The 23,144-nt window shown below is 50.9% G+C and overlaps 8 protein-coding genes across 8 annotated transcripts; 6 read left to right on the forward strand and 2 right to left on the reverse strand.

Annotated features, from left to right (window-relative positions):
* Positions 1–182: 182 nt before the first annotated feature.
* Positions 183–1,404, forward strand: N7462_011011 (mRNA splicing protein PRP18; the record flags this gene model as incomplete). The annotated part of the gene is made up of 2 exons (XM_057082725.1): positions 183–1,102; positions 1,212–1,404. The coding sequence occupies 2 exons, from the start codon at positions 183–185 to the stop codon at positions 1,402–1,404; spliced, it is 1,113 nt and encodes a 370-aa protein (XP_056928080.1).
* Positions 1,405–2,087: 683 nt separating this feature from the next.
* N7462_011012 (chitin deacetylase CDA4) lies at positions 2,088–2,810 on the forward strand (the record flags this gene model as incomplete). Its single annotated transcript, XM_057082726.1, has 1 exon — positions 2,088–2,810. One exon carries the CDS (start codon positions 2,088–2,090, stop codon positions 2,808–2,810), a length of 723 nt encoding a protein of 240 aa, XP_056928081.1.
* Positions 2,811–3,001: 191 nt separating this feature from the next.
* On the reverse strand, positions 3,002–4,726 carry N7462_011013 (uncharacterized protein; the record flags this gene model as incomplete). Its single annotated transcript, XM_057082727.1, has 2 exons — positions 3,002–4,635; positions 4,702–4,726. The coding sequence occupies 2 exons, from the start codon at positions 4,724–4,726 to the stop codon at positions 3,002–3,004; spliced, it is 1,659 nt and encodes a 552-aa protein (XP_056928082.1).
* A 787-nt stretch (positions 4,727–5,513) lies between these two features.
* On the forward strand, positions 5,514–6,345 carry N7462_011014 (ADP-ribosylation factor family protein; the record flags this gene model as incomplete). The annotated part of the gene is made up of 2 exons (XM_057082728.1): positions 5,514–5,562; positions 5,630–6,345. The coding sequence occupies 2 exons, from the start codon at positions 5,514–5,516 to the stop codon at positions 6,343–6,345; spliced, it is 765 nt and encodes a 254-aa protein (XP_056928083.1).
* A 1,396-nt stretch (positions 6,346–7,741) lies between these two features.
* Positions 7,742–10,952, reverse strand: optF (uncharacterized protein; the record flags this gene model as incomplete). The annotated part of the gene is made up of 6 exons (XM_057082729.1): positions 7,742–7,941; positions 8,000–8,269; positions 8,370–8,584; positions 8,641–9,968; positions 10,111–10,311; positions 10,887–10,952. 6 exons carry the CDS (start codon positions 10,950–10,952, stop codon positions 7,742–7,744), a joined length of 2,280 nt encoding a protein of 759 aa, XP_056928084.1.
* A 1,208-nt stretch (positions 10,953–12,160) lies between these two features.
* Positions 12,161–13,419, forward strand: N7462_011016 (FAD-dependent oxidoreductase; the record flags this gene model as incomplete). The annotated part of the gene is made up of 3 exons (XM_057082730.1): positions 12,161–12,544; positions 12,649–13,046; positions 13,134–13,419. The coding sequence occupies 3 exons, from the start codon at positions 12,161–12,163 to the stop codon at positions 13,417–13,419; spliced, it is 1,068 nt and encodes a 355-aa protein (XP_056928085.1).
* A 1,104-nt stretch (positions 13,420–14,523) lies between these two features.
* Positions 14,524–16,656, forward strand: fos-1 (sensor histidine kinase/response regulator Fos-1/TcsA; the record flags this gene model as incomplete). The annotated part of the gene is made up of 1 exon (XM_057082731.1): positions 14,524–16,656. The coding sequence occupies one exon, from the start codon at positions 14,524–14,526 to the stop codon at positions 16,654–16,656; it is 2,133 nt and encodes a 710-aa protein (XP_056928086.1).
* Positions 16,657–19,299: 2,643 nt separating this feature from the next.
* Positions 19,300–21,516, forward strand: N7462_011018 (S53 family peptidase; the record flags this gene model as incomplete). The annotated part of the gene is made up of 5 exons (XM_057082732.1): positions 19,300–19,508; positions 19,584–19,847; positions 19,911–20,137; positions 20,206–20,326; positions 20,400–21,516. The coding sequence occupies 5 exons, from the start codon at positions 19,300–19,302 to the stop codon at positions 21,514–21,516; spliced, it is 1,938 nt and encodes a 645-aa protein (XP_056928087.1).
* Positions 21,517–23,144: the final 1,628 nt, after the last annotated feature.

The raw sequence follows: 23,144 nt of genomic DNA on the forward strand, positions 1-23,144 counted from the left end.
CTGACGTTCCGCCGAATAACATTTCAACATTCTACATTCTACGCCATCCAATTCCTCCCTCACTCCCACCCCGCGGCCTTTTCCATTCTCAAAGCTTCTGTTTTTATCGGCTGGAACTCGGCCTGGCTGGAATACTGCTGCTACAAATTCCGTGAGCGCTGCCTGCGTCAGCTTTCGCAATTATGGACTTCGCCGCCCTAATGTCTAAGGAGATTTCCAAGGCCAAAGGCCCTGAAACTCCCAAGTCATCTGGTGCCGACAGATCCAAAGTTGCAAACACCGAGCCCCCAAAGAAATATATGCGTCGAAGCGAAGTCGAGGCCGCGCGCGTGACGGCTTACAATGAGGAGCAGGAACGATTACAGAAGGAACGTGAGGAGCGCATGGCCAACAAGCGCAAGCTCGAAGAGGAAGAGGCCGATAGACGACATGAGCGAGAAGAAAAAAAACGAAAACTAGCCGAAGAATCGCGAAAAAGACGGGAGGAGGAGGAGGAAACGAAGGAGCGCGAACGGCGGCGAAGACTGGGCCTTCCCGATTTGCCTGCCAAGGAGGACAGCGATAATAAGGCTGGTGGTATGGAGGGAGAAGACATCGAAGAGACGGAACTTCTTGAAAAGTTACGAGCACTTGGCGAGCCAGTCAAGTTGTTTGGTGAGAACCATCGCACTCGACTTCGGCGGTACCATCGCCTCATGAAGCGAGCCGCCATCAGGGAGAAGATGTCAGATGGACCCATTCCTACGCTGCTGGAACCTGTTACAGGCAGCGAAATGATCATCCCGGCCAAGATTCCCAAGGAGCAAGAGGGACGTTTGTTCCTCTTCCGGCAGCTCGCATCATATTTCAATATGATGCTCTCGGAGTGGGAGCTTGCGCTCGCCAAGCGTGATGTGTCCGTCCGACAGAGCTTTCAAGGGAAACAAGCGCACAATGCGATGGTGCAATCCCGAGAAAACATGAAACCGCTGTTCCGCCGCTTTGAGAAGGGTGACCTCGAGGATGGGCTCTTGGAGCCCATCGTTGAGATTGTGCACAAGGCACAGCAGCGACGATATGTGGATGCCAACGATGCATACCTGCGAGTGAGCATTGGTAAAGCGTAAGTCCCCAATCTTGACATCTTGCGATACTCCCGTTTTGTATTCATACTTCATACGGTGTTCTCTGGTTCTCTCCGGAATAGAAGGCTGACTCAATTGGATCTCTAGTGCCTGGCCCATCGGTGTGACCATGGTGGGTATTCACGAACGATCAGCCCGTGAGAAACTCCATCAGAGCGATCAGCAGGCTCACATCTTGAGTGATGAAGCGACTCGAAAATATCTACAGAGCATTAAGCGCTGTCTAAGCTTTGCACAGGTCCGCTGGCCGCCGCAGGACCAATTGCAAATCATGGGTTGAACATGTTGGAAACACCTCTGTTGATATACGAATGCATGTATACTTTGAATATATTATACCCTGAGCGTCCTTGTCCTAATAGTTCCAAACATCCATCGCCTTCTCCGCCTTCCAATTGCGTGAGGTCTCACACTCAAGGACTCCCGGCTGGGGGAAGGGGTGAGGCATGCCATAGCAATCTGGTGCGGGCTCACTATTTGGGGATGATGGCTGTGTATGCCTCACTGACCATTTTATGATCGTGATACTCACGCCCGATCCTTAACATTAGTCTCTCAATTACATGCTTTTTGTAAACCGCTCACCGATTTACTGATTTGTCATCATTGATTCAAGTTGATTGAGATTGTCAGGTTATTACTGAGTACAAGTACATGCATTATATTGATGTATTCGATTGATGAGCTTGCAATCGAGTCTCTCTTCTTCTTCCACTATCATATGTAGTAGCTCCATTAAGATTAAATCTTAATATGTATTTAGTCCCACCTTATCACCTGAATATCAATAGCCAGAATTGCTCAAATCCAAACTTCCGCTGTTTTGCTATCGATGATAGGATTACTATCGGCCTCTGAAGTTCAAACTCTTCGGCCTCGGATTAAGAGGGATTCCGAACTGTGTCGACTCGGGCCAACAAAATGTGGGAATAGCGCGAGTCCCTGTTTTGAGGGGAAACAGCCATGATCCGGGCCATCTTCTCCACATTTTGCCTCTTGGTTCCTCTCTATTGGATCTATAAGCCTCCCGCGATTCTCATCCATTACTTGCATCGTCGCTGGCCCGATGTGCTTTGGCGCCATCCCACAAGGGAGAATGTGGTGGCTCTCACCATCGACGATACCCCCTCGACACAGACTAGGGCCATTCTGGCTCTATTGAGGGATCATGATGCGACTGCGACTTTTTTCATTATTGGATCTCAGGTTCCTGGCCATGAAAAAGATCTAACGGACCTGGTCCGCACCGGGAATGAATTGGCGAACCATGCTATGTACGATGAGCCATCGCGCGGCTTGAGCGACGCCGTTCTGGCAGAACAAATTACCACCGTGCATTCCATGATCCAACAAGCATATAGCGCTTCTGAAAAAGAAACCGGCCCCGACAATTGGTTGTTTCGTCCCGGTTCGGGTTTCTTCAGCTCCCGCATGCGCAGTTTGATCCAGCAGCTGGGATACCGTCTGGTCTTGGGTGATGTATACCCCCATGATCCCCAGATACCATTCGCGAAGCTGAATGCCAAGCATATACTCGACATGACCCGACCGGGAAGCATTATCATCTGCCATGATCGCCGGGAATGGACCTTGCCAATGCTGCGAATCGTCCTGCCGGAGCTCCGGCGGAGAGGCTATCGGGTTAGGACGGTCTCTGAGCTGTTAAGAGAACCTCTGTCGAAATAAATCCACGAGGAGACAGGAATGAAGGAAACAAATAAGAATGAACTTCGAATATGCCATGAATATTTAGTTTAACATGGTGCACTGCCAGAGATCCGGCGTGGAGGCAATGTAATGATATGTGCAAGATATAACAATGATCCAACCCTCACCTTATCAAAAACATACCGAGGCTGCACATCATCACCTCTACGCTATTGTGTTAAGTCCTTCCAAAGATGTACAAGCGTTCTCCACCAGCTCTGAGCGGTCGGCGATGCAACCGTCGATACCTTGCTATACGCAGTCTCCTCCCTGGTCAGCTCAGATGTATTACTAGCGAATACATGGTGGCCATCTATTCCATTCATGACCTGCAATGGCGAGGTTTGTTGCCGGGCGGAGACGGTTCTGCTACATGGATTGCGGGTTTCCCCTGAATCCTCCTTGACACCAATTAGATGGCCCGCGGTCGCGATACAGCCGCCATATGCAAAGCGCACGAGAGAATCACCAGTCAGGCTACCAATAGCAAAAACGCTGGGTGCAACCTCCACATCTTCAATGGCTTTCGCACGAAGAGTCTGGCCAGAGACCGTACCGTCGCCATCAGTGTGACCCAGAACTTCGGATCGGAGCTCTGAATTCAAATAGCTTAGGGTGCCACGCCGGCCAGCGGCGTAGACCAGGCCCTGCACGGACCGAGAGAAGGTTGTTCCATCTTCGCGACGAAAAGTCACTTCGCCTATGCCATCATGGACCTTGACGGTAGTAACCTCGACGTTGAAGATGCCTTCGTACACCTCGTCCCATTTCCTACTTTCTAGGAAGGCAGTCGGGGTACCACGGCGGTACTTCGGTCGTTTACTTTTAGCAGAAGCTTCCGCAACAACAGCAGCTCTCTTCATGAGACGATATACACCTGCGTACTCTGGGTACGCCTGTTGATGGCAGCTGCGGAGGGGTGACGGGCGTTCTTCCGGGGACCATTTGAAAACATGGAGAAGCTTCTGATTGCTATCAGCAGAGATAATCGCATCCGCCGCGGAGAAGCCGGATCCAATGACGAGAAGTGGAGTAGATGGCGTCGACTGGGTTTGGAGTAGTGGCTGGAGCACTGATGCTGGCGGTAAGATTTCTGAGAAGATTCCACTTGCGAGCACCAATCGCTTGCAGTGAAGGCCATGAGACTTGATATAAAACCCATTTGCGGTACGAGAAATGCCAGTCAACTCTTCCTTGCATCGGAAGACATCATCGATGCGAACGGCCGCCGGGTAGGCCTGAAAATAATCGGCAATCTCGCGTCTGGTCGGACGCGTGAAAGGTGGCAACTCCTCTCCTGTCAATTTCCGATGATGGTCACTAAAAGAGTACCCAGGAAGCGACAGCATTGCGGCATAGCTCAACGTCTGGATATCCCAGCTCGCCCCATGAGGATCTTCGGTCCACTGGCCACCAGGGTGTAACGACTTTCCAAAGACGAGATGGGGAATAGCTCTCTCGGGCTCATAGCGCCACTGGACATTGGATGTGCAGCCTGACTCATCAACGTCCACGCTTGGTCGTACAAGGGTATCGAACAAGACATTAGCGGGGAGCGCCTGGGTAGAATACGAAAGTCGAGAAGCTGCAAAATGGGCAGTAAGAGCATCAACGTCGGCATTCAGGAGACTGGGTACGTCTTTCAACTTGGCATCTAGTAATGCGTCGGGGTGTGGAGGGGTGCGCGAGTAAAATGGAATGTAGCCATGAAGAATGTAAGAAAGAATCATGGCCGACGGCCCGTTGCCTGTTTCCGTGAGACAGACCCAATTAGCATTGCCATGAGGGAGGTCATCCAGGAGCACTAATGACGAGGAAGAGCAAGGGGAGACATCCAAAGCGCAATGTCATCTTATCCAGATAGACTTACCGACGATGACCGTATCGGTTTCCATGGAGGACGACGGAGCCTCAAGTTGTTCAACCAGCGCGGGGCATTCTGGAGAAACATATGCAAAGCGGTAACCGGGAAGTTCACGGGGAGATCATCCCATGCGAGTCACGACGGGGATGGAGGCCACAGAGTCGGACAAAATAGTCAAAGCAGAATCCGGCCATGGAGGAGAGGAGAGTGAGTGAACGCATCACCAAATGCGGCGGGCGGCGGGCGGGGACGACAGATTTTCGGCGCAGCAAGTGGTTATTCCGCGGCGGAGATCAATAAGCAGGCTGACAAAAGCCGGAGTGGGGAACAGCTCCATCTCCCATTTGACAGGAGGGGCGCTGTCCATCCAAACCTTGGATCGCGTTGGGAATTGTATTCCGAGGATAATCCCATCAATATAAGAGGGGGGGCGCATCGCTCCATCATATGGACGTCAGCACCAGGGAGAGTAGATGGAAGAGAAGACGAAGTGGACGCGGAGGAGAAGTCGAGAGCATAGCGACGACTCGGCGAGGATGGCGACACCATCGACAGCCTCAGGCAGAAAGTCAATGCAACGCCGAGTAGGTCACCTGACATGCAACCCAGACGTATCTGACCCAAAATGCAGCCCTAAGCCCTACTTCCTCAATACGGCAACGCTGCTGTGAACGCGGCAAGTTCGCCAGTTGTGGCCGATCCCAGATCGCAACGACGCTTACTTCTTATGTCTTGAAGTACTGGGGCCCTGGGACATGACTATCGCTGTATCTTGCATCCTCTTTTGGCTGCGCTGATCCTGATCTCCGTGCGCGATCATGTATCACCTGGCCAAGTCGCTGTATACGTACGCGACTAGCAAAGAAGGTGAGGTCCGCTAGACTCACAATATGACGCATTAACCAGAAGCTTATGAAGACCTTCTGAAATACAGAGTACTCCGTCCTCCTCTTGGGTCTGGACAATGCCGGAAAGACTACGCTCCTCTCCCAGATCAAGGCTCTCTATCAACCCCGACCGGAAGGGTCACCTGTGCCGAACCCCGGCAAGACTGTTCCCACGGTTGGCCAGAATGTCGCAACAATCTCCTTGCCAGATATGAACCTGAAGATCTGGGATGTTGGAGGCCAGATCTCGATGCGTGGCCTTTGGCAGAGCTACTACACCAGCTGTCATGCCATAATCTTCGTCGTCGACAGTGCCGACGTAGGTCAGGACGCCGACATCACCCGGCTTCCATCCACATCCAGCAGACGCCCCAGCTCAGTCTCTGGCCCATCACGAGGTAGTGTGGGCACTAGTGATCATTTTTCGCAGCAGGCAGTGGGAATGAACTCTGGTGGAGGAGATTTTGGGCGCCTCGATGAATGTCGAGAGGTCCTGGAGTCGGTACTGCAGAACACGGATGTCGCTGGGGTGCCCATCCTTGTCCTAGCCAATAAACAGGATCGGGAGGATTGTGTCGAGGTAGTGCGCATCAAGGAAGGCTTCATCCGAAAGATTTTTGAGGGGGAAACCGGAGGAGGTGTCCGCGACAGCCGCGTACTGCCGGTCAGTGCGCTGATGGGTTCAGGAGTACAGGCTGCTGTTGAATGGGTGCAAAGCCGTGTTAAATGGAACAAAGAAGGCCGACCACCAGTGATGCGCTAATTGAGCGATCACGGATAGGTAGATGTGCATGCTGTACAGACACATACCACCACTTGCATACCGGCGTTGTTACCTAATGATTGTCTCTTTTCCTACTTTAAATGGATATACCAAAGGATTTTTGTCTGTTTATGAAATTAAATTAACTGATTTGAAACACATTGATCAATACAAAGAAAGGAAGCAGAGTTGCTAGAATATTCAGAGTGTTGTCGATTGGCGGCAGCTTCAGTATTATCGCTCCAAGACTCCAAACTCTGTAGGACACTCTGATTCACACCTTGTGAGAAGCAAAAAAGATTCCTGGTGCTTCATATCTCTACAGCCAATACTAGTGTGTGTGATGCTTTGCATGTGGGTAGAAAGGAACTGCTAACCATTAGCCAACCAACTAAATTGGACGAGGGGCATAGTTCCAATGAATCTGTCATCCACGGAGGTAGGCGAAGCTCAATCAAAATGATAAGTCGGTATAGTCATCGCCATATAGGCACCGTGCCTCACTTGCTCTTCATACTGTCCCTATGCCCTTAGATACCTCGGGCATCAACCCACTAGGCCTTGTGAATTTGGTACAACTAGCATGTAGTGTAATCACCGTGCCTCTAATCAGGAGCATTGTGATGAGTCGCTGCTCGGGGGCGGGGGCTGCATCGAAAGCATGCCTCTCAGATATGATACGTCTATTAATTTTGGTAGAAACATGACCTCACCATCTCCTCCCATATCCACCTACAAATCCCTTTTCATTGCAGAGAAACTTCAACTTTCCTTTTATCTCTCTAACTTATATGAAGAATCGCTGGACAGCCATGGAAGAAGACCTCATCATTGCGGTATGTCCAAGCGGTCATTTTCGACACACTCTAAAGCCAAGAGACTGGCCAGGACTCGAAGGTGTCCAGTGAATATGTCTATGATTCAGATGGCTGCCATTCGTGAGTGACTTACACAATTACCTGTGGCAGTAAACTCATCGAGCACAGTGTAATAGCCACGCTTGGTTCATCAATCTATCGAGGTATGATGGAAAATGGTCGACGATAGTGTTCCACTCCTTCCAACGCGAGAGAAGACTAATCACTCCTTTGAATCTAGGCTGGGAGTCTAGGGCCTAAGAAGAGTGCTGTCCACTGATGACTCGAATTTGTACTTACAGGTAAGTCAATATCTACAATTATTCTGTCAAGGGAGAAAAGGATGACCATGGATATATTGCAGATCATTAGACAATACATGTACATGCAACTGGATAATATATCCCAATATCATTATAAAATCACAATGAAAGAGGCTAGAAAGGCAAGAGAAAGAAATCCACATTAAACGCGAACGCATTAAAAGAACGCTCTGTGCAAGGCAGCGGCTCTGATCAACACAGTATATAATACATAGTTCAAGACCACGCCCCCTTTGTAGGTCCGAAATATCCGCGGGCTGGTAGATTTTTATATGGAGTACCTTTGCCATCGGCAGTGTTGCTGTACACAGTATTGCCCCACCAGTCCAAAGAGCCCGCTGGAAGAGTGATGCAGAAGAAGATGATGACAGTCGATATTGCAACCCCACAGTCAAGTGCAGCAGATAGCACGTAGTCTATTAGAAATCAGCAAGAAGCGATAGCATCAAATAAGAAGTGACTCGGATAGCATACTATATTTTGACCACCAGGCTGGTTTTCGGCGGCGTAATATACCATTGAAAATGACATTAATAGCCCACCATGAAGAAAAGCTCACTCCGGTGGCCGGCGGAACTAGACTCATTGCACCAAATGCCACCGGCCACGACAAATAGCTTAATGGTTTCCAATGACGGCCCACGAGATACGTGAACACGACCACCACCGGCCCAACAAGGAAGAACCATAGGAGATTACCGTATATTTGACCAGGGGAAAAAAGCCGACCAGGCCCAACCGCACCTAAAAGGAGTCAGCGCTACCTTCAAATGAATGGTCGAATGGATAATTGAGATTCGAGAAATGGAGAAACGATGAGGTAAGGGACAGATAGGGACCCTACCCCAAATGAGGGAAGATGAATAGGTGACTCGGCCATGCGGACAGGTGAAATTGCCTTCTGCGTTAGAAGTGCAGACTCCGTCAATCTTAGTGATCATGAATACGGTAACACCGCACTGAACAATCGCGCCGACCAGAGTAGCGAGACCTTGGGCAACAAACAAAGTGCGCGGTGCAATGTGCAGGTAGTGCGCTAACTTCATATCGGCAACAAATCTGAGAAGAATTGGTGAGATAATGATGCTAATGTGTCGCGAATAGAGAGCTCTTACTCTAAGCCTTGCTGAACGGCGACATAGCCATAGAATTTGAAAACCATATTCGCGAGGGGTCGTCCGAGGAAGGCATAGCCGCCAAGGAACTCAGTCATCAGATTCAACTGATTACTACTGATATTTGTCAAAGCCTTGATGATTCCCACAGGAATAAAGTAGACCACGGGTAACAAAAAGGCCACTAAAACTGCCCAAGCGGGGAGACCTGTATTCCAGACCTCGTTCGTAACAATGCTGAGGATAAACATCAGCACCGTCACTGCACCGAACCACCACCAGGGCACCTTTTGGTAGGCGGACATGAGTCGAGCATGGATATCCTCTTTGCCTGTGCCTTTCCATTGCTGCCACAAGTCTTTTCCATGGTACAAGCCAACGTGGAAGAAGATCCCCGTAAGATTGGCAAAAGCCACCCCAAATGTGATGGCATACCCCGCAGGAAGAAACATGGGAGAATAGTCACGGTAAGCTGTTTGATTCACGCTCCCATCCGCATTCATGATACGCCCCGTATCATAGGTCCGTCCGGTGTTGTCGAACGTATTTGAGTTGAGAAGGGGCAAATAGGACGAGTACCAGGTGTTGGTGTAGTAGATAATGGGGCATATTATCCAGAAGAAAAGCATAAATGAGCCCATCACGTTGAGTCCAGCCCAAAAGGGTACCAGGAGAGGGCTCTGGTTGGCATAGACTACCTGAGCCCAATCAAAAGTCAAGACCGACATGCCTAGTCCAGTGATTTGGCCAAACAACTGATTCACCACCACATTGGCTGGTACAATCCAGCAAATGAAACTGAATGTACTTAGCCCTGTGAAGAGATAGCCAGGTACAAAGTACCAAATCGCACCTCCAATGAACACGAATAGAAAGAAGCGGAGCCGGGTGATACGCCAACCATCAGCAATAGCATTTTCACGAGAATGGAGGGTGGAGAGCAGCGCCGCGTTGGATAGAACCTGCGGCCATACCATCGAGGCGGGTGTGACGAGCCATCGAGCTGTGATACCGGCTAGTCCAAATCCAAAAAGCTGCGTGGTAATACACAACAGCACTTCGAACCCCCCATGCGAAGGCATGTCGTAGAATTTGACCGCCGCCTCGATGACTTGAGTGGCCGCGGCCGAGCCAAAGGAAACATTTGACATGATCGTGATCAGCGCATGTTCTTTTATATTAAAGTGTCGATCGGGGTTAATCACTCCGAGCGGCATCCACCTAGCCCAGGCGCAGCCCACGGGGAACGCCAACAGCTGTGCTACCAGGGAGCTAATGGTAACACTGGGTTGGCGGAGGCTGAAGAACTGATTCAATCCGCTTCCAACCTGGGAGGAGGATTGATGTTAGTTGTTGATCTTTGAAGTCAACACAATCGGGAATGTCGCACAGAGGGAGGAAGGGGCGTGAAAAGGCGACTTGAACGGATCGAAGTGAAATATTTGATGTGGGTAAAGCCGGAGAACGTACAATAGTGAACACCAGACCAATTATCCACATCCGAACAGTGTTGATCGGGAGGGCGAGGTCATCGACGGGCTGGATCACTGCGCGTACCTCGGGGAAAGGCGAGTCGTCGGCATCGTATGACAGAATCTTTTCGGCATCTCGGTCGCGGAGAATTGAGACCTGCTCGCCGACATGGTCGGGAGGCGAGCTTTGTGAGGGTGGCTAGTGACAAAGTCAGACTGATTTCATCGAAGATAGAAGGCAGAGAATGCCGAGTATGCAGATGTAAGATGAAGCAGCCGCAGGTATAGGGTCACGAGCCACCAATGGCCTCCAGGCTATCGAACTCCGACGATCACTTCTAAATCCCCAGGATTCAGAAGGAACGGTTGGAGATTAAGCGTTCAACATTAAGCGTTAAGCATTAAGCGTAAACCTTTCCACATGGAGCAAATAGCGGCTGGGGCCGCGCGCTGCGTCGTGGGGCCTGGGCAGCTGGCGCAAGTTGTACAACCCAGACTGCACCAAGAAGCGGCTCGTGCTTTAACTCTCCAGCTATTGGGGAAGGAAGGAAAGAAAGAAAGGAAGAAAGGAAGATATTCTGAATGTCTTCAAACAAGACATGAAGGCAAGGGGCGATTTGATACAGTAAAGATCGAGATTGGGGAGGGCTTTTTTGATGGTTTCTTTGGGCTCGTGGTGCTCGGAGGGTTCACAAGGGTGTGGATCACGACCACATACAGTGAGGAAGAGGGTTGGTTGGGTTTCCGGTTCTCGAAGGAGTAAAAGAGCCTTACCTGACACTGAGACCATGAGGGCCGACGATCCTTTTCATTCTCCGGAGCATCTGCATGCTCCATCATCGCTATACGCACTCTCTTTCGTGGATGCCGAGACGATCCGGCCCAGGCGGGGGCCACACACAGAGCCCCAGTTCCCCAGTCTCGTTAGCCTCTAGAGAATGGAGGGGAAGAGAGATACAGTAGTGGGTGGGGAGGATCAGTCCAGAGTTGAGAATCTTGCCCAAGAAGGCAGAGACGGACGCTTCCAGCCGCCCAGTGCCTTGTGTCCCGGAGGTTGAGGGGAGTGAGGGGACCTCGTTTGGTTGGACAGTTGGACTCCGAAGGGTTAGAGATTGTCGGCCAAGACCGCTCCGAACTGCAGCAACCCACCAGAATCGGCGGAAGGTCGGGGTTTTACTACTAGTCGTACTTGGTAGTAAGGTGATAACACTCGGAGTTCCAGTCCACGTTAGCGATTAGGTGAATTAGTCATGCCTCACGTCGTCATCGTCGGCGGAACCTTTGTAGTCATCTAAAAACAGATATCCTAGTTATTTAGCTTAGTTGTCAATCGCGCATAGCCGGTCGCTGACGCTGATCCCTGACAGCCTTGAGAGGATGAAAACGCCGGGACTTTCTGCTGTTGCCGAAGATCTTTACCTAAGGAAAAAAAAACCCCCTCGAAACACTCGAGGAGCAAAAGGGCTGACGACATGCCGAGCGGCCTGGCCCGCCCGCCGCGCAGTGGCTGCTCCACCCAAGCGGAATGGAGCGCCGTTGCGGCAAGGACATGCCCAGGATATATATAAGAGAGGGTCACAGAAGACAAAAACAAGCATTCTATGAGCTAGGTATCCGTACATGTCCTCGGTCCTCCATTCTCGAAGCGATCGGAAAGAGACCTACATGTGCGAAGAACGACGCAGAAACATACGCAGACCATGATTGCAAACTGAACTAAGCAGCCATGGATCAAGTTTCAACAGATCTCTAGATCTCACAGTTGCAGTTCTAGTCTCTTTCCTTCAGCTCACGGTTCCTGGGGTGATGTGGTTTTGATCATAGCTGTGACCGTTGACCTGGCGTTGGGTCTTCCATACACCTGATACCGAATACTGAATAGCCATCTCAACGCCCGACTAAACACTCGTCCAATTTGATTGCATCGCCCGAGAGACTACGACTACCATATAGTCTTTTTAGTAGCCCCTCGCAATCTCTCATTGGTATCAAGCGAAGCTCAGCAACTATCCATCTCAGAACGAGCACGTCCGACATCATCAATTGCCATGAGTCAAGTCAGCCAAACGCTTGATGCCAAGGACTCGGCAATGCCTTTCTCGCAACGGCCAGTGGTAATCTTGGGCGCTGGTATCATTGGCTGTGCCGCTGCCCGGCAACTACTGCGACAGGGATTCTCTGTGGTTGTGGTCGCAGAATTTCTCCCGGGCGACCAGGATATTTACTACGCATCGGCTTGGGCGGGTGCAGCCTGGCATGCTGCCGGGGGTATCACCGCAAACCAGCAGTACCTCCAGGCGGTTACACATCGAGTGCTACTCAAAATGGCCCAAGATCCCGAGTCCGGGGTCTGTATCGTACCTGCGCGAGAATATCTGGAGCGAGAGCCTACCCCAGACTCGGCCATCTGGGGCCGAACAGTGGTATCCAAGGTACGCATCAATATCGCCAGAGAAGACCGATTCCCATATGGGATGAGCACTCTCTCAGTTGAATTCTGTGGTGGTTGTTCATGTAGCTGATGGCTGTGCGATAGTTTCGTGTGCTGAGTCCCGGCGAATATCCCGCCAATTTCAACTGCGCATGGGCATATGAAACCCTTGTTACGGACCCAACTCGACATATGCCGTATTTGAAAAAGCAGATTACTGCCCTGGGAGGTCAGTTCATTCGTCGGCGAGTGGAATCCCTACAGCAGCTCTACGATATGTTTCCCGAATCAAGGGTGTTCATCAATGCTAGCGGGCTGGGTAGTAAGACCCTTACAGATGTCCAAGATGACCGCTGTTTTGCAGAACGCGGTCAGAATGTCTTCCTTCGAACTGACCAATGCCACACTCTCTACTTCCGCAACGGGCAAGAATACACCTATGTTATTCCCCGCCCTTTGTCCCAAGGCGTGGTTCTTGGTGGTGTTAAGCAACAGGATAATCTGTAAGGGCCTGGTCCTGTTCCTTCCCCTTGGCTGAAAACGGCTGAGAGCCCTTGGATACTAATCATTCTCGTCCTTTCCGGGATTAGATCTCCCAATATAGACCCTGAAATTGCGCGGGATGAGATTGCTCGTGCTCATCGGCTCGCACCCGACATTGTGCCCGAGCACCCTCCCACTGACGCCATTAGCCATATCATCGGAATCCGACCGTCGCGGAAGGGAGGGTTTCGCCTAGACTCGGAGCAAAAAGGGATATATACAGTATTATCGGCCTATGGCTTTGGCGGGGGTGGATATGCTTTCTCCTATGGGATTGCGGATGCATTGACGAAGATGGTGGAACAGACGGAACGCAATCATGTCATTGTGTAGGTCTCGACGCTCGTGAGAATGATTTCAGAGAAAGGATCCGGAAATTTGTTGGCAGGAACCCTCATGTTTGGTGGTGGATTGATAGGGTCGTTGCAAATCTAGTCTGTTTAGCAGAGAAAGACACGGCTCGTTGTTTGATATCACCAATCGATACGGAACTTCTTGCGCTGTAGCTTCGGCTGCCATGCTAGATCTTTCCCCTCCCACTTTGGCCCGCAAATGACTAAACCGGAACCATACCCCTCAAGGATCTGTGGGTGCATCCTGCTCCTGATCTATAGAGCCATAGATCCGGTTGCTTCGGATCCCGACGTATAGTTTCCGCGGCTCGAGCCGAGTTCGCTCCTGTCGTTGGAGGGTCTTGAGCCGTCTTCGTCTTGCCGGTCACTGGACCGGGCAGAAACCTCACCGACTTGACAACTCACCAGGCCAACACGACAATCACCAACGAGCAGCTTCCAACTCTCGCTTTTAATGTCCTTCTTTTCCGTCTCATCCTGTTCGGCCTTGTTTTCGCCACGCACAATGCATTCGCCACCGTGTCTTATACAGCATCCGATCTTGTTCGATCTCGCTCATTTCCCACGCGTTCAAGGCTCTGGATTCGGGATAGCGGCTCTGCGTTCCCCCGCCGGCCGTTTTTGCCGACCAGTCAGTCGCCGCAACGATTCGGTTCGTTGCCCTGTTTCGCGACTCTCGTGATCTGGCCAGGGGTCTTCTTTTTTTGGTGGCCTATTTGCCGTGCTCGGCGATGTTCGTTTGACCGAACTAAACTGTCTAGCTTGGGCCTTTGATTAGGATTTGATGCAAGTTTCGAAGAAAAAAGGGAAGGGGAAAACAAGGCCATAATTCAGGCGGATCAACCACCTCATCCGATTGACGTGGGCCCTTTTCTCTCTTGGCCCTTGCTCCTTTCCCCTCCTGCGGGCCACACGCTGGAATTTTCTAATCTCTCTTCCTCTCTCATTCTGAACTGCTGGGTGGTGTCGTGTTTGGCCTCCAGTCCAACTTGTCCATTCACTTGGTGAATGACCCCGCCGATAGGCCCGCCCGCCTCTTTTCTATGACTGCTCCTGCCCGCGTGGCAGGGGAGTGAAGATTAAGATGGTTCTGGATCAACAGATGCTCCACCTGAACCTAGGTGATCGCCCGCCCCCCAACTTCGCGATGGTCGTCACGCCACCGGCAGAATCTGATCTGGGCGCTCCCGACGACAAGGACCCGGGTCCTCTCACTCCAAACATCAGCTCGGCCACTGCCAAATCGGCAGTTGCAGTGGCTGCAACTGCACCCAATGATCCCATGGCACGTATCTATCGCCATACACCAACCCCGACCATCATTCTAGATGACTCTCTGCGAGCAGTGGAGGCGTCAGAAAGTCACCTGGCGTTGTTCAAGCACCGTCGCGAGCAATTACTGGGAATAAGTATCTATGAGTTGATACCGGGCATGTTTCCGGCCCCAGAGATCGCTTTTTTGAGCGGCGCGCTGGGCGCAGCTATCACCCTGCGCACAGCGCAAGTTCTCAATTCAGTTCGAATTAGAGAGCAGCATGACACCGCATTCGCGCTCAGAGTGACCCCCATTTTTGAAGATCACACTCTTATATACGTCCTCCTGGAGATGTTTCCCATGAAGGCAGAGCAGTCGGAGTCGAACATGAGCGAGCAGACTTATCTCAATCAGACCTATAAAATATTGGTCGACACCGTCAAGGACTATGCCATTTTTATGCTGGATACACGCGGCCATATTGCGACATGGAACTCGGGTGCCGCCATCTTGAAAGGTTATACTACGGACGACATTGTCGGCCAACACTTTTCCGTTTTTTATGGTCTTGAGGATCGCCAGGCGAACAAGCCTGCACGTGAGCTGGAGGTATGTCTTCGAGAAGGTCGAGTGGAGGATGAAGGATGGCGCTATCGTAAGGATGGCGGACGATTTTGGGCCAACGTCATGATCACTCCCATTTATCAATTTGGTCGTCATGTTGGATTCGTCAAAGTGACTCGCGACCTGACGGAGCGCAAGGCTGCTGAAGCACGTCTGATCGACGCCTTCGAGGAGTCGTCCAAGTTAAAGACCGATTTTCTTGCAAACATGTCACACGAGCTTCGCACTCCCATGAACGGCATGTTTCTGGCACTGACCTTGTTGATGAGAACGCCCTTGACTGATGACCAACGAGAGTATGCTTCCATCCTGGAAGATTCTACGTCGATTCTGTTGCAGGTCATCAATGACGTGCTGGATTACTCAAAGCTCTCATCCGGTTCCTTTTCTCTCAATTCGGATGTGCTTAATATCCCTAGCGTGATCAACGCCGTGATACGTAACTGCCAGCCATCATTAAAGCCGGGCGTGGTACTGGAATGTTCCCTGGCTCCAGACTTTCCCGTCAATGTCAAAGGTGATCCGCTGCGATTTCGACAAGTTCTGCAAAACCTTGTTGGAAATGCTGTGAAGTTCACAGAAAGTGGATATATTCGTGTGAATGCGTCGTATATTGTGAGCGAACAGGATCCTCAGTCATATGATATCTCACTTCAGGTAGTGGATTCCGGTATTGGTGTGCCCGACGATGCAGTCAGCACGCTCTTCACTCCATTCACTCGATTTGCTGACTCTGAAACCAAACGGTATCAGGGGACGGGGTTGGGTTTGTCGATCTGCAAGAGTCTAGTAGAGCTCATGAACGGGTCAATTGGGTTTCACACAGCTCCGAATACCTCGGGAAGTGTGTTCTGGCTGGAGGTGAAAATGGGCCGCATTGATTTGCCGGTTTCACGTCCCAAACGAACGGCAAATAATAGCTCCAAGAAAGACTCTGATACCTCATCGCTCTTGCGTGAAGTGGCTGCAACAAAGCAAATAATGCTTGTCGAAGATAACAAAGTCAACCAAACTATCATGCTAAAGCTGTTGGCGACCCTCGGATTTGAACGGGTAGATGCAGCCTGGGATGGGGCTGAAGCAGTGCGTATGGTGAAGCAAAAGCCACTTGCGTACCATTTAATCTTGATGGATATCAATATGCCGGTAATGGATGGGCTGGTTGCGACCGAGAAAATTCGCGAAATGAAAATGGACGTTCCCATCATTGCATTGACTGGAAATGCCTTGAAGGGCGATGCCGAAACCTACTTGGCGAAAGGAATGAACGATTATATTGCCAAACCCTTGCATAGGCAGCAGTTGGTGGATCTTCTGTGGAAATGGTGCGGAACTTGACCCTGGTGGTCGAATTTTCAAGAGATTTAATCTGTTGCCGCTGCATGACCTGGAGGTTTGGTCGAAACCGCCATCGCCACGCAACGTGGTGGACGTGCGCAGTTGGAACACTGGCCGAGTGGTCCTGTTATTGGTTTCCAACCGCCATCAGTCTATCTGTTCGCTGCGTCGACTCCTGATGGGTAGCCCATGTCTTTCTAGATGCTCTTATTTTTCCCATTTCTCAGCTCTGGGTCGATGGCGTTTGCATCCTGGAGAGTGCCCGTGCCAATACCCTCCCCCCTTTAATGCTAGCACGACTACTGGCATCCTCGTCTTGCCCTCTCTGACCGACAGAGGCCATCATTCGGGAGGCGCGGAGTGAAGGGGCCACACCATCTCCCGCTTGTCTGGAGGGAGAGTTCGCCAGGGTGATTGACCCCTGATGGCCATCATGTGTGTACTCATGGGACCAGCTAGACAGAAACATGGCCCCACCGATGATTCTTCGCGCTAAATCGCATTCTACGTGCTCGGTGTTGCTCCGCGTCCAGTCCACCATCGCGCCTCCACTATGAGCTCTAATTTTTGGTCTTCAGATCCTCAAACCAAAATTTCCAATTCTTGGGATAGTGTCTCTCCTGCTACCAGTTTAGCCCATTGTATCATGTCCTGGTTCCTTGGCAATGAATAGCATTTTTCCCGACTCCAACCTCTGCATACCGATATTTATGGTTTTTACCTCGTGCCGGACAGCTTGCAAGTTGGAGAAAGTTAGCCGGCGGAGTGTGAAATATCTCCAACGCGGAGAAAGTGGAGACGAGACTGGAGCCCAAATGGGATCCGTGGTTGCTTGGCTGGCTTTCCCCGCGAAGAAGGCACTCTGAAGGGACATGGAATCCACGACGTGAACAAAAGACGCACATCACTGTAACACATGTGAGAATGATGCCTAGCGAAAGCTCTCATATCCACTAGGAATGGGCCAGTGCGAGACTCTCAATCGGCGTTGGGGCAGAACCTTTGTCGCGTCACAGCTGCAGAAGTTTCGGCACGGCAATGCAGGGAAATAACCATTTGTAGCAATGATCTGCTCGTCGACCACGAGTGAACCCCACTATCTTTATGCGCATGAACTCCCTTGGATTTCTTATTGACATGATAAGGCATGGTGCCGTCATACCCATTCGCTTTGAAAGACAAACGTTGGAGGGCTTGGCAAAACTGTCGAGATGCGAATAGGGGGCCATCCAGACATGATTCGGGGGCTCAGGGGCCAGGGATCCTTCACTATGTTCATTCGCCGAACGAAAAGGGTCCTCGGGTCCCTGATCATCGCGATAGGAGAGGTGGGTTTCCCAATGGAGCCATATGCCCCCCCCTCCCCCCCCCCCCCCCACCCGCGGGCGTTGATTGTTGGAAGTGGGGAAGCCCCTAAGGCTCGGGAAACCTTGAACAAAGATGTTGCCCGCCCTTTTGCCTACTCATACTCTATCACTGGTTCCGGCGAAGATCCTCCTTAAGTTGTTGATGAGTTTCCTTTTTCAGTTTGACTTCACATGGGTCTCAAGAACAGTAACATGGGGGCGAACTATCCCGAGGCTTTCTTTACGTCCCAGCATCCTTGCAGCCCACCAGGAGAGAGGGGGCTGGATCTTCATTATCGTCCTTGTCCACCTAGTAATCCAGTAAATGATGATATACATTATACGGAAAATTGTGGAAAATTGCACAGCATTGAACGTCAAGACTCCTCTCTCCCACAGGAATACCCGCCGATACTACCAATGTCGGCAGGCCGGCTAGTTTTTGTTTAATGTTCTTCAGATAGCAACAGGTCTCGCAAAAATAGCTTGAAACGACAATATCCGCAATTCGTATTCTAGCCTCCTTTCCAACGTTCATCAAAATGGGGTCGAAGCACCAGCCCTTTTGGAACAATAAACCTAGCAACCACGCCATTCCTTCAATGGCGTGGCACAAATTCAGCAACGGATGGACCATCCTGAAAATCGTAAGATCGTCTCATGATTTGAATGGTCCTGCGCTTCAACGTGAAGATCCTAGGCAACCAAACCGGTAGCACTCTAGCGATAAAGGTTTCTGATGGTCGTTTATACGATAGCTTATAGCCTCGGCGCATTGGATAGTGTAGTTAGAGCGGCCCAAATAACGTTAAAAAGCAAATGTACACTGCCAACCAACCTTGTCATCACATTGCCCACTCCCGTCCTGTCTCCCAATGATGGACCTTTATCGTTGAAGAGATCGGCCACCAGTCTTACTCTGCTGAGTAGGTTCTTAGTGCACTCCCCCGGCAAATGACCCTCAATGCTCGGCGCAAATGCCCTGTTCCAGGCCAGCCCGCTATGTCGATCATAGTTCCACCTGGAGTAACTCACGTAAGTTGCTGCCAGTGGACCTGGAATCGATAGACATATTATAGCTTTGATTGGATTTTCGTCCAACTCTAGTCCCTTCCAAGTCCCGAATAGGACAAGGAGGAGCCGGGCCCTAGTACATGGCATGGTAACCAATGATATCCAGCTAACCGCAGGGAGGAGGTCCAGTTCCAAGCTGATATAAAGCTGAGGGGACTAGGCCATAGATGACCGAGTGCTCGTTAGTCGGATAGTACTCTGCTTTCTATCCCCTCGGATCATAATGAAATCGTCCGTTCTATTCCTTGGGTTTGTGGCCATCAGTGTGACTGCCGTACCAGCTCCTTCCAACTATGAAGTTCACGAACGTCGTGATTACATTCCAAATTATTGGGCAGAGGGGAAGAGACTAGACGGGTCAACAACATTGCCTGTACGCGTTGGGTTGACCCAGTCCAATTTGAATCATGGGCATGACCTTCTCATGGAAATGTATCTCTTTCCCTTTATACTCGCGTAGATATTCTCTGCTTGCGCTTGTTTGATTGACATGACTTTCTCTACAAGATCCAATCCATTCTCAAGTCGCTATGGCCAGCATATGACAGAAGCCGAAGTCCATGAATTCTTCGCACCTAGTCAAGATACCGTTGACAGCGTCCGTTCCTGGCTAGAGTCTTCTGGCATCGCAGCATCGAGGATATCACATTCAGTCAACAAACAGTGGCTTCAGTTTGATGCAGATGCAAAGGAACTTGAAGATCTGCTTCATGCAGAGTACTACATTTACACCCATTCTCAAAATGGGGGATCTCACGTCGCCTGTCGCGAGTAAGACTGATCTCATTCAATATTCTCGAGCTTTCTGGATACTTACTGATTCCATAAAATCAGATACCACGTTCCCCGCTCTGTACGGGAACACATTGACTTCATTACCCCCGGTATTGCCCTGCGAGAGGTGAGCGGGATCGGGAAGCGGAATAGTAATGACAACATCCAAAAGCGCCATATCAATGACAAGCCTATCCTTATGGGACCCCTTGGACAATCCCTTCAAGACCTATTATCAAATCTCCTCGGCCTATGCGATCTCGCAGTCACTCCGGACTGCATCAAGGGTAAGGGCTCAGAACAAAATGGAATGAAATAGATAAACAAACGGGAATGTGCTGATCGTGGGCCTCAGAGATGTATAACATCCCCACTGGAAACCTCTCAACAGAGGGAAACGAGCTAGCAATCTTCGAAAGCATTGGGGATGTATATGCCCAGGAAGACTTGAATCTCTTCTTCGGAACTTTGGCAATGTACGATTTCAGCCAGGACTTTCTTCTGATATGTCTTCTGTCGTTCCTAAAGACTCTGCTAACATTGATCTAGGGATATCCCGCAAGGCACACATCCTGAACTGAAGTCTGTTGACGGCGGTAAGGCGCCTACTTTAATAGGCAATGCGGGAGCTGAGTCTGACTTGGACTTACAAATCTCCTACCCCATCATCTGGCCGCAGAACTCAATCCTCTTCCAGACGGATGACATGGTCTACGAAGAGAACTATACTTTCAGGGGCTTCTTAAACACATTTTTGGACGCAATTGATGGCTCCTACTGCAGTGAAATCTCTCCTCTGGATCCTTCGTACCCGGACCCCCAGGATGGCGGCTACAAGGGCTCCCTGCAATGCGGTGTTTATAAGAAGCCTAACGTTATCTCTATCTCCTACGGAAGCGCCGAAGCCGACCTTCCCATCGCCTACCAGCGTCGCCAGTGCAACGAATTCATGAAGTTGGGCTTGCACGGTGTCTCCGTGGTGGTGGCATCGGGTGACTCCGGTGTGGCTGGTCGTGGAGGCGATCCTACTCCGAGCAACTGCCTGGGTGAGGATGGTAAGGTGTTCGCACCTGATTTCCCAGCTTCGTGTCCGTATTTGACCGCAGTGGGCGCAACCTATCTCCCAATCGGAGCGTCTGTCAGTGCCCATGCAGAAGAGGCAGTCTCTCGCTTCCCATCGGGCGGTGGCTTCAGCAACATATACGAGCGACCCAGTTACCAAGCACAGGCCGTGGCCGACTACTTCGCCAAGGCCAAACCAGAGTATCCGTACTATGAAAGCGTTAACAACAACAGTTTCGGTGCCAACGGGGGCATCTATAACCGCATTGGTCGTGGGTACCCCGACGTTGCTGCAGTGGGGGACAATGTGGTGATCTTTAACAACCTCGCGCCCACCTCGATTGGAGGCACGTCGGCGTCTGCCCCAGTTTTCGCGGCCATTTTGACCCGCATCAATGAGGAGCGACTGGCTGCAAAGAAGCCTCTCGTCGGGTTTGTGAACCCGGTGCTGTACGCTCATCCGGAGGCGTTCTTCGATATCACCAAAGGCAACAACTCCGGCTGCGGCACCAGCGGCTTCTTCGCGGCAGAGGGCTGGGACCCGGTGACTGGAATGGGCACCCCCAACTATCCTGCATTATTGAAGGTCTTTATGGATCAGTAAATTCTAAACGTCTCGAACAGCTCGGACTCTACTAGCTCGGAATTTTCTACCTAATTATTAGAATTTTATCCCGACTCGTTATTGTTCTCATAGCGGTCACTGGTAGTAACAGCAGTCGGACATCGTAGGAGTAGTTAGTAAGTGACCTGATCGGGCAGTGACCGGAATCGTGATTTGAAAGAGAAATGCCCTGTGTGTCACCGCAAATGTGGGAGCTCGTCCAGCACATTTGATTGTTTAATTGTTTCTGCTGGCAGGGCCCCAGGATGTTGGTTGAGCTATGTAATGTAAGCCTGCAGTCACCAAGAATGAGTTGCGGCGACCAGAGATGCTCTTTGATATACTGTATGAAAGTTTGCCATTCCAAATATCATCTAGACGTCGTCCATTTCGGAAGTCGGTGATCGCAAATCGATTCAATCCCGGTCAGAAGCAGTCTGAAGCAGTTCAAAGATCTCTTGTGGTTCAAACAGATGACTAGACCGGAGGGGACATCAATTTGAAAGAAATAACCACAATGCAGATCGGCCACGCTTTCTCAGAGAAGCAGGTGGAACCTGTACCGGAAGTTTCTAAATTAGCCAACCCCTAACTATCCCCTCCCAACGACCGAGATAACTGTGACTCTGCATCCATGGAAGAGAAGAGAGAGTGGGGGTGCCAAGAATCCGGAGAGCCGACCAGGCGCAACAAGCCGCCCGTTATTGTCATTTCCTGCCCGACTTGGACGGTTTCCTCGCGTGCCGGGGTTGCCGAGTCGGGCGGGCTTCAAATGCCGATTGCGCGCACCAGAACTGACTGGTGTGTTGCCCCGGGCATAGGATGCATTTTGCGAGCCGAATCGCATAGCAGGAGGGGGGTCCCGACCGGAGCAGATGCGACAGCCGGAGCGATCGAACCGATCGTACCGGCGTTGCTCCGAGCACGCCAGAGGATCCCGCGTCCTGTCTAGGGCACCAAGTCAGTACTCGGGTACGCCGTACTTTGTCCTGCCTCACGGAATATGGTTGGGCAAGATGATTGCGTCTGGTGGGGATCGTGGGGGATAGCCCGCAGCATAGCCCATCCAGAGTAGATAGATACTCTGGAGATTGAGGACGTTGACACGGAGAACAGTACACCCATTTCCCATTACAAATAGCAAATGTATTCGGGCGAGACCCAGCCTGGACAAGGTTGTTGATGTCTCCATCGATGCCTCTCGCTAGACCCGATCGGGTGCCCGACCAGAAGTTCCCATCAATGCTAGATTTGGCGCAATGCCTATAATTCCCGTTTGTTGGATGTCGTCTTGGTCAAAACAAGATTCAAAAAAATCGTTTAAATCGTGGGCAAGTGCACACCGAGTACTCCGTCGTCTGGCGAACCTTTGCGAGGGAAGCCCCAGGACTCAGCGCTAGCCTGCCCGTTTGTGCCTAGCGCAGTCGGTAAAAACATCGGATAAAACCTTCGGATAATAACTATGACATCACGAATGGAAGGCCGCGTTTGGGGGTGTTGAAGAGGTGAGATATCGAGTGTTTAAATCGCTCGGTGACGGGCTCGAAATAGTCGTATGGAACCCGGAAGAAAGGGGTGGGCGCGAGTACATGCCTATCATCCAGTCACGCTTCGACATCTTGAAATTG

The sequence above is a fragment of the Penicillium macrosclerotiorum genome, assembly GCF_028827735.1.
Source record: "Penicillium macrosclerotiorum strain IBT 26536 chromosome Unknown utg000011l_segment0_segment0, whole genome shotgun sequence".
NCBI lineage: Eukaryota > Fungi > Ascomycota > Eurotiomycetes > Eurotiales > Aspergillaceae > Penicillium > Penicillium macrosclerotiorum.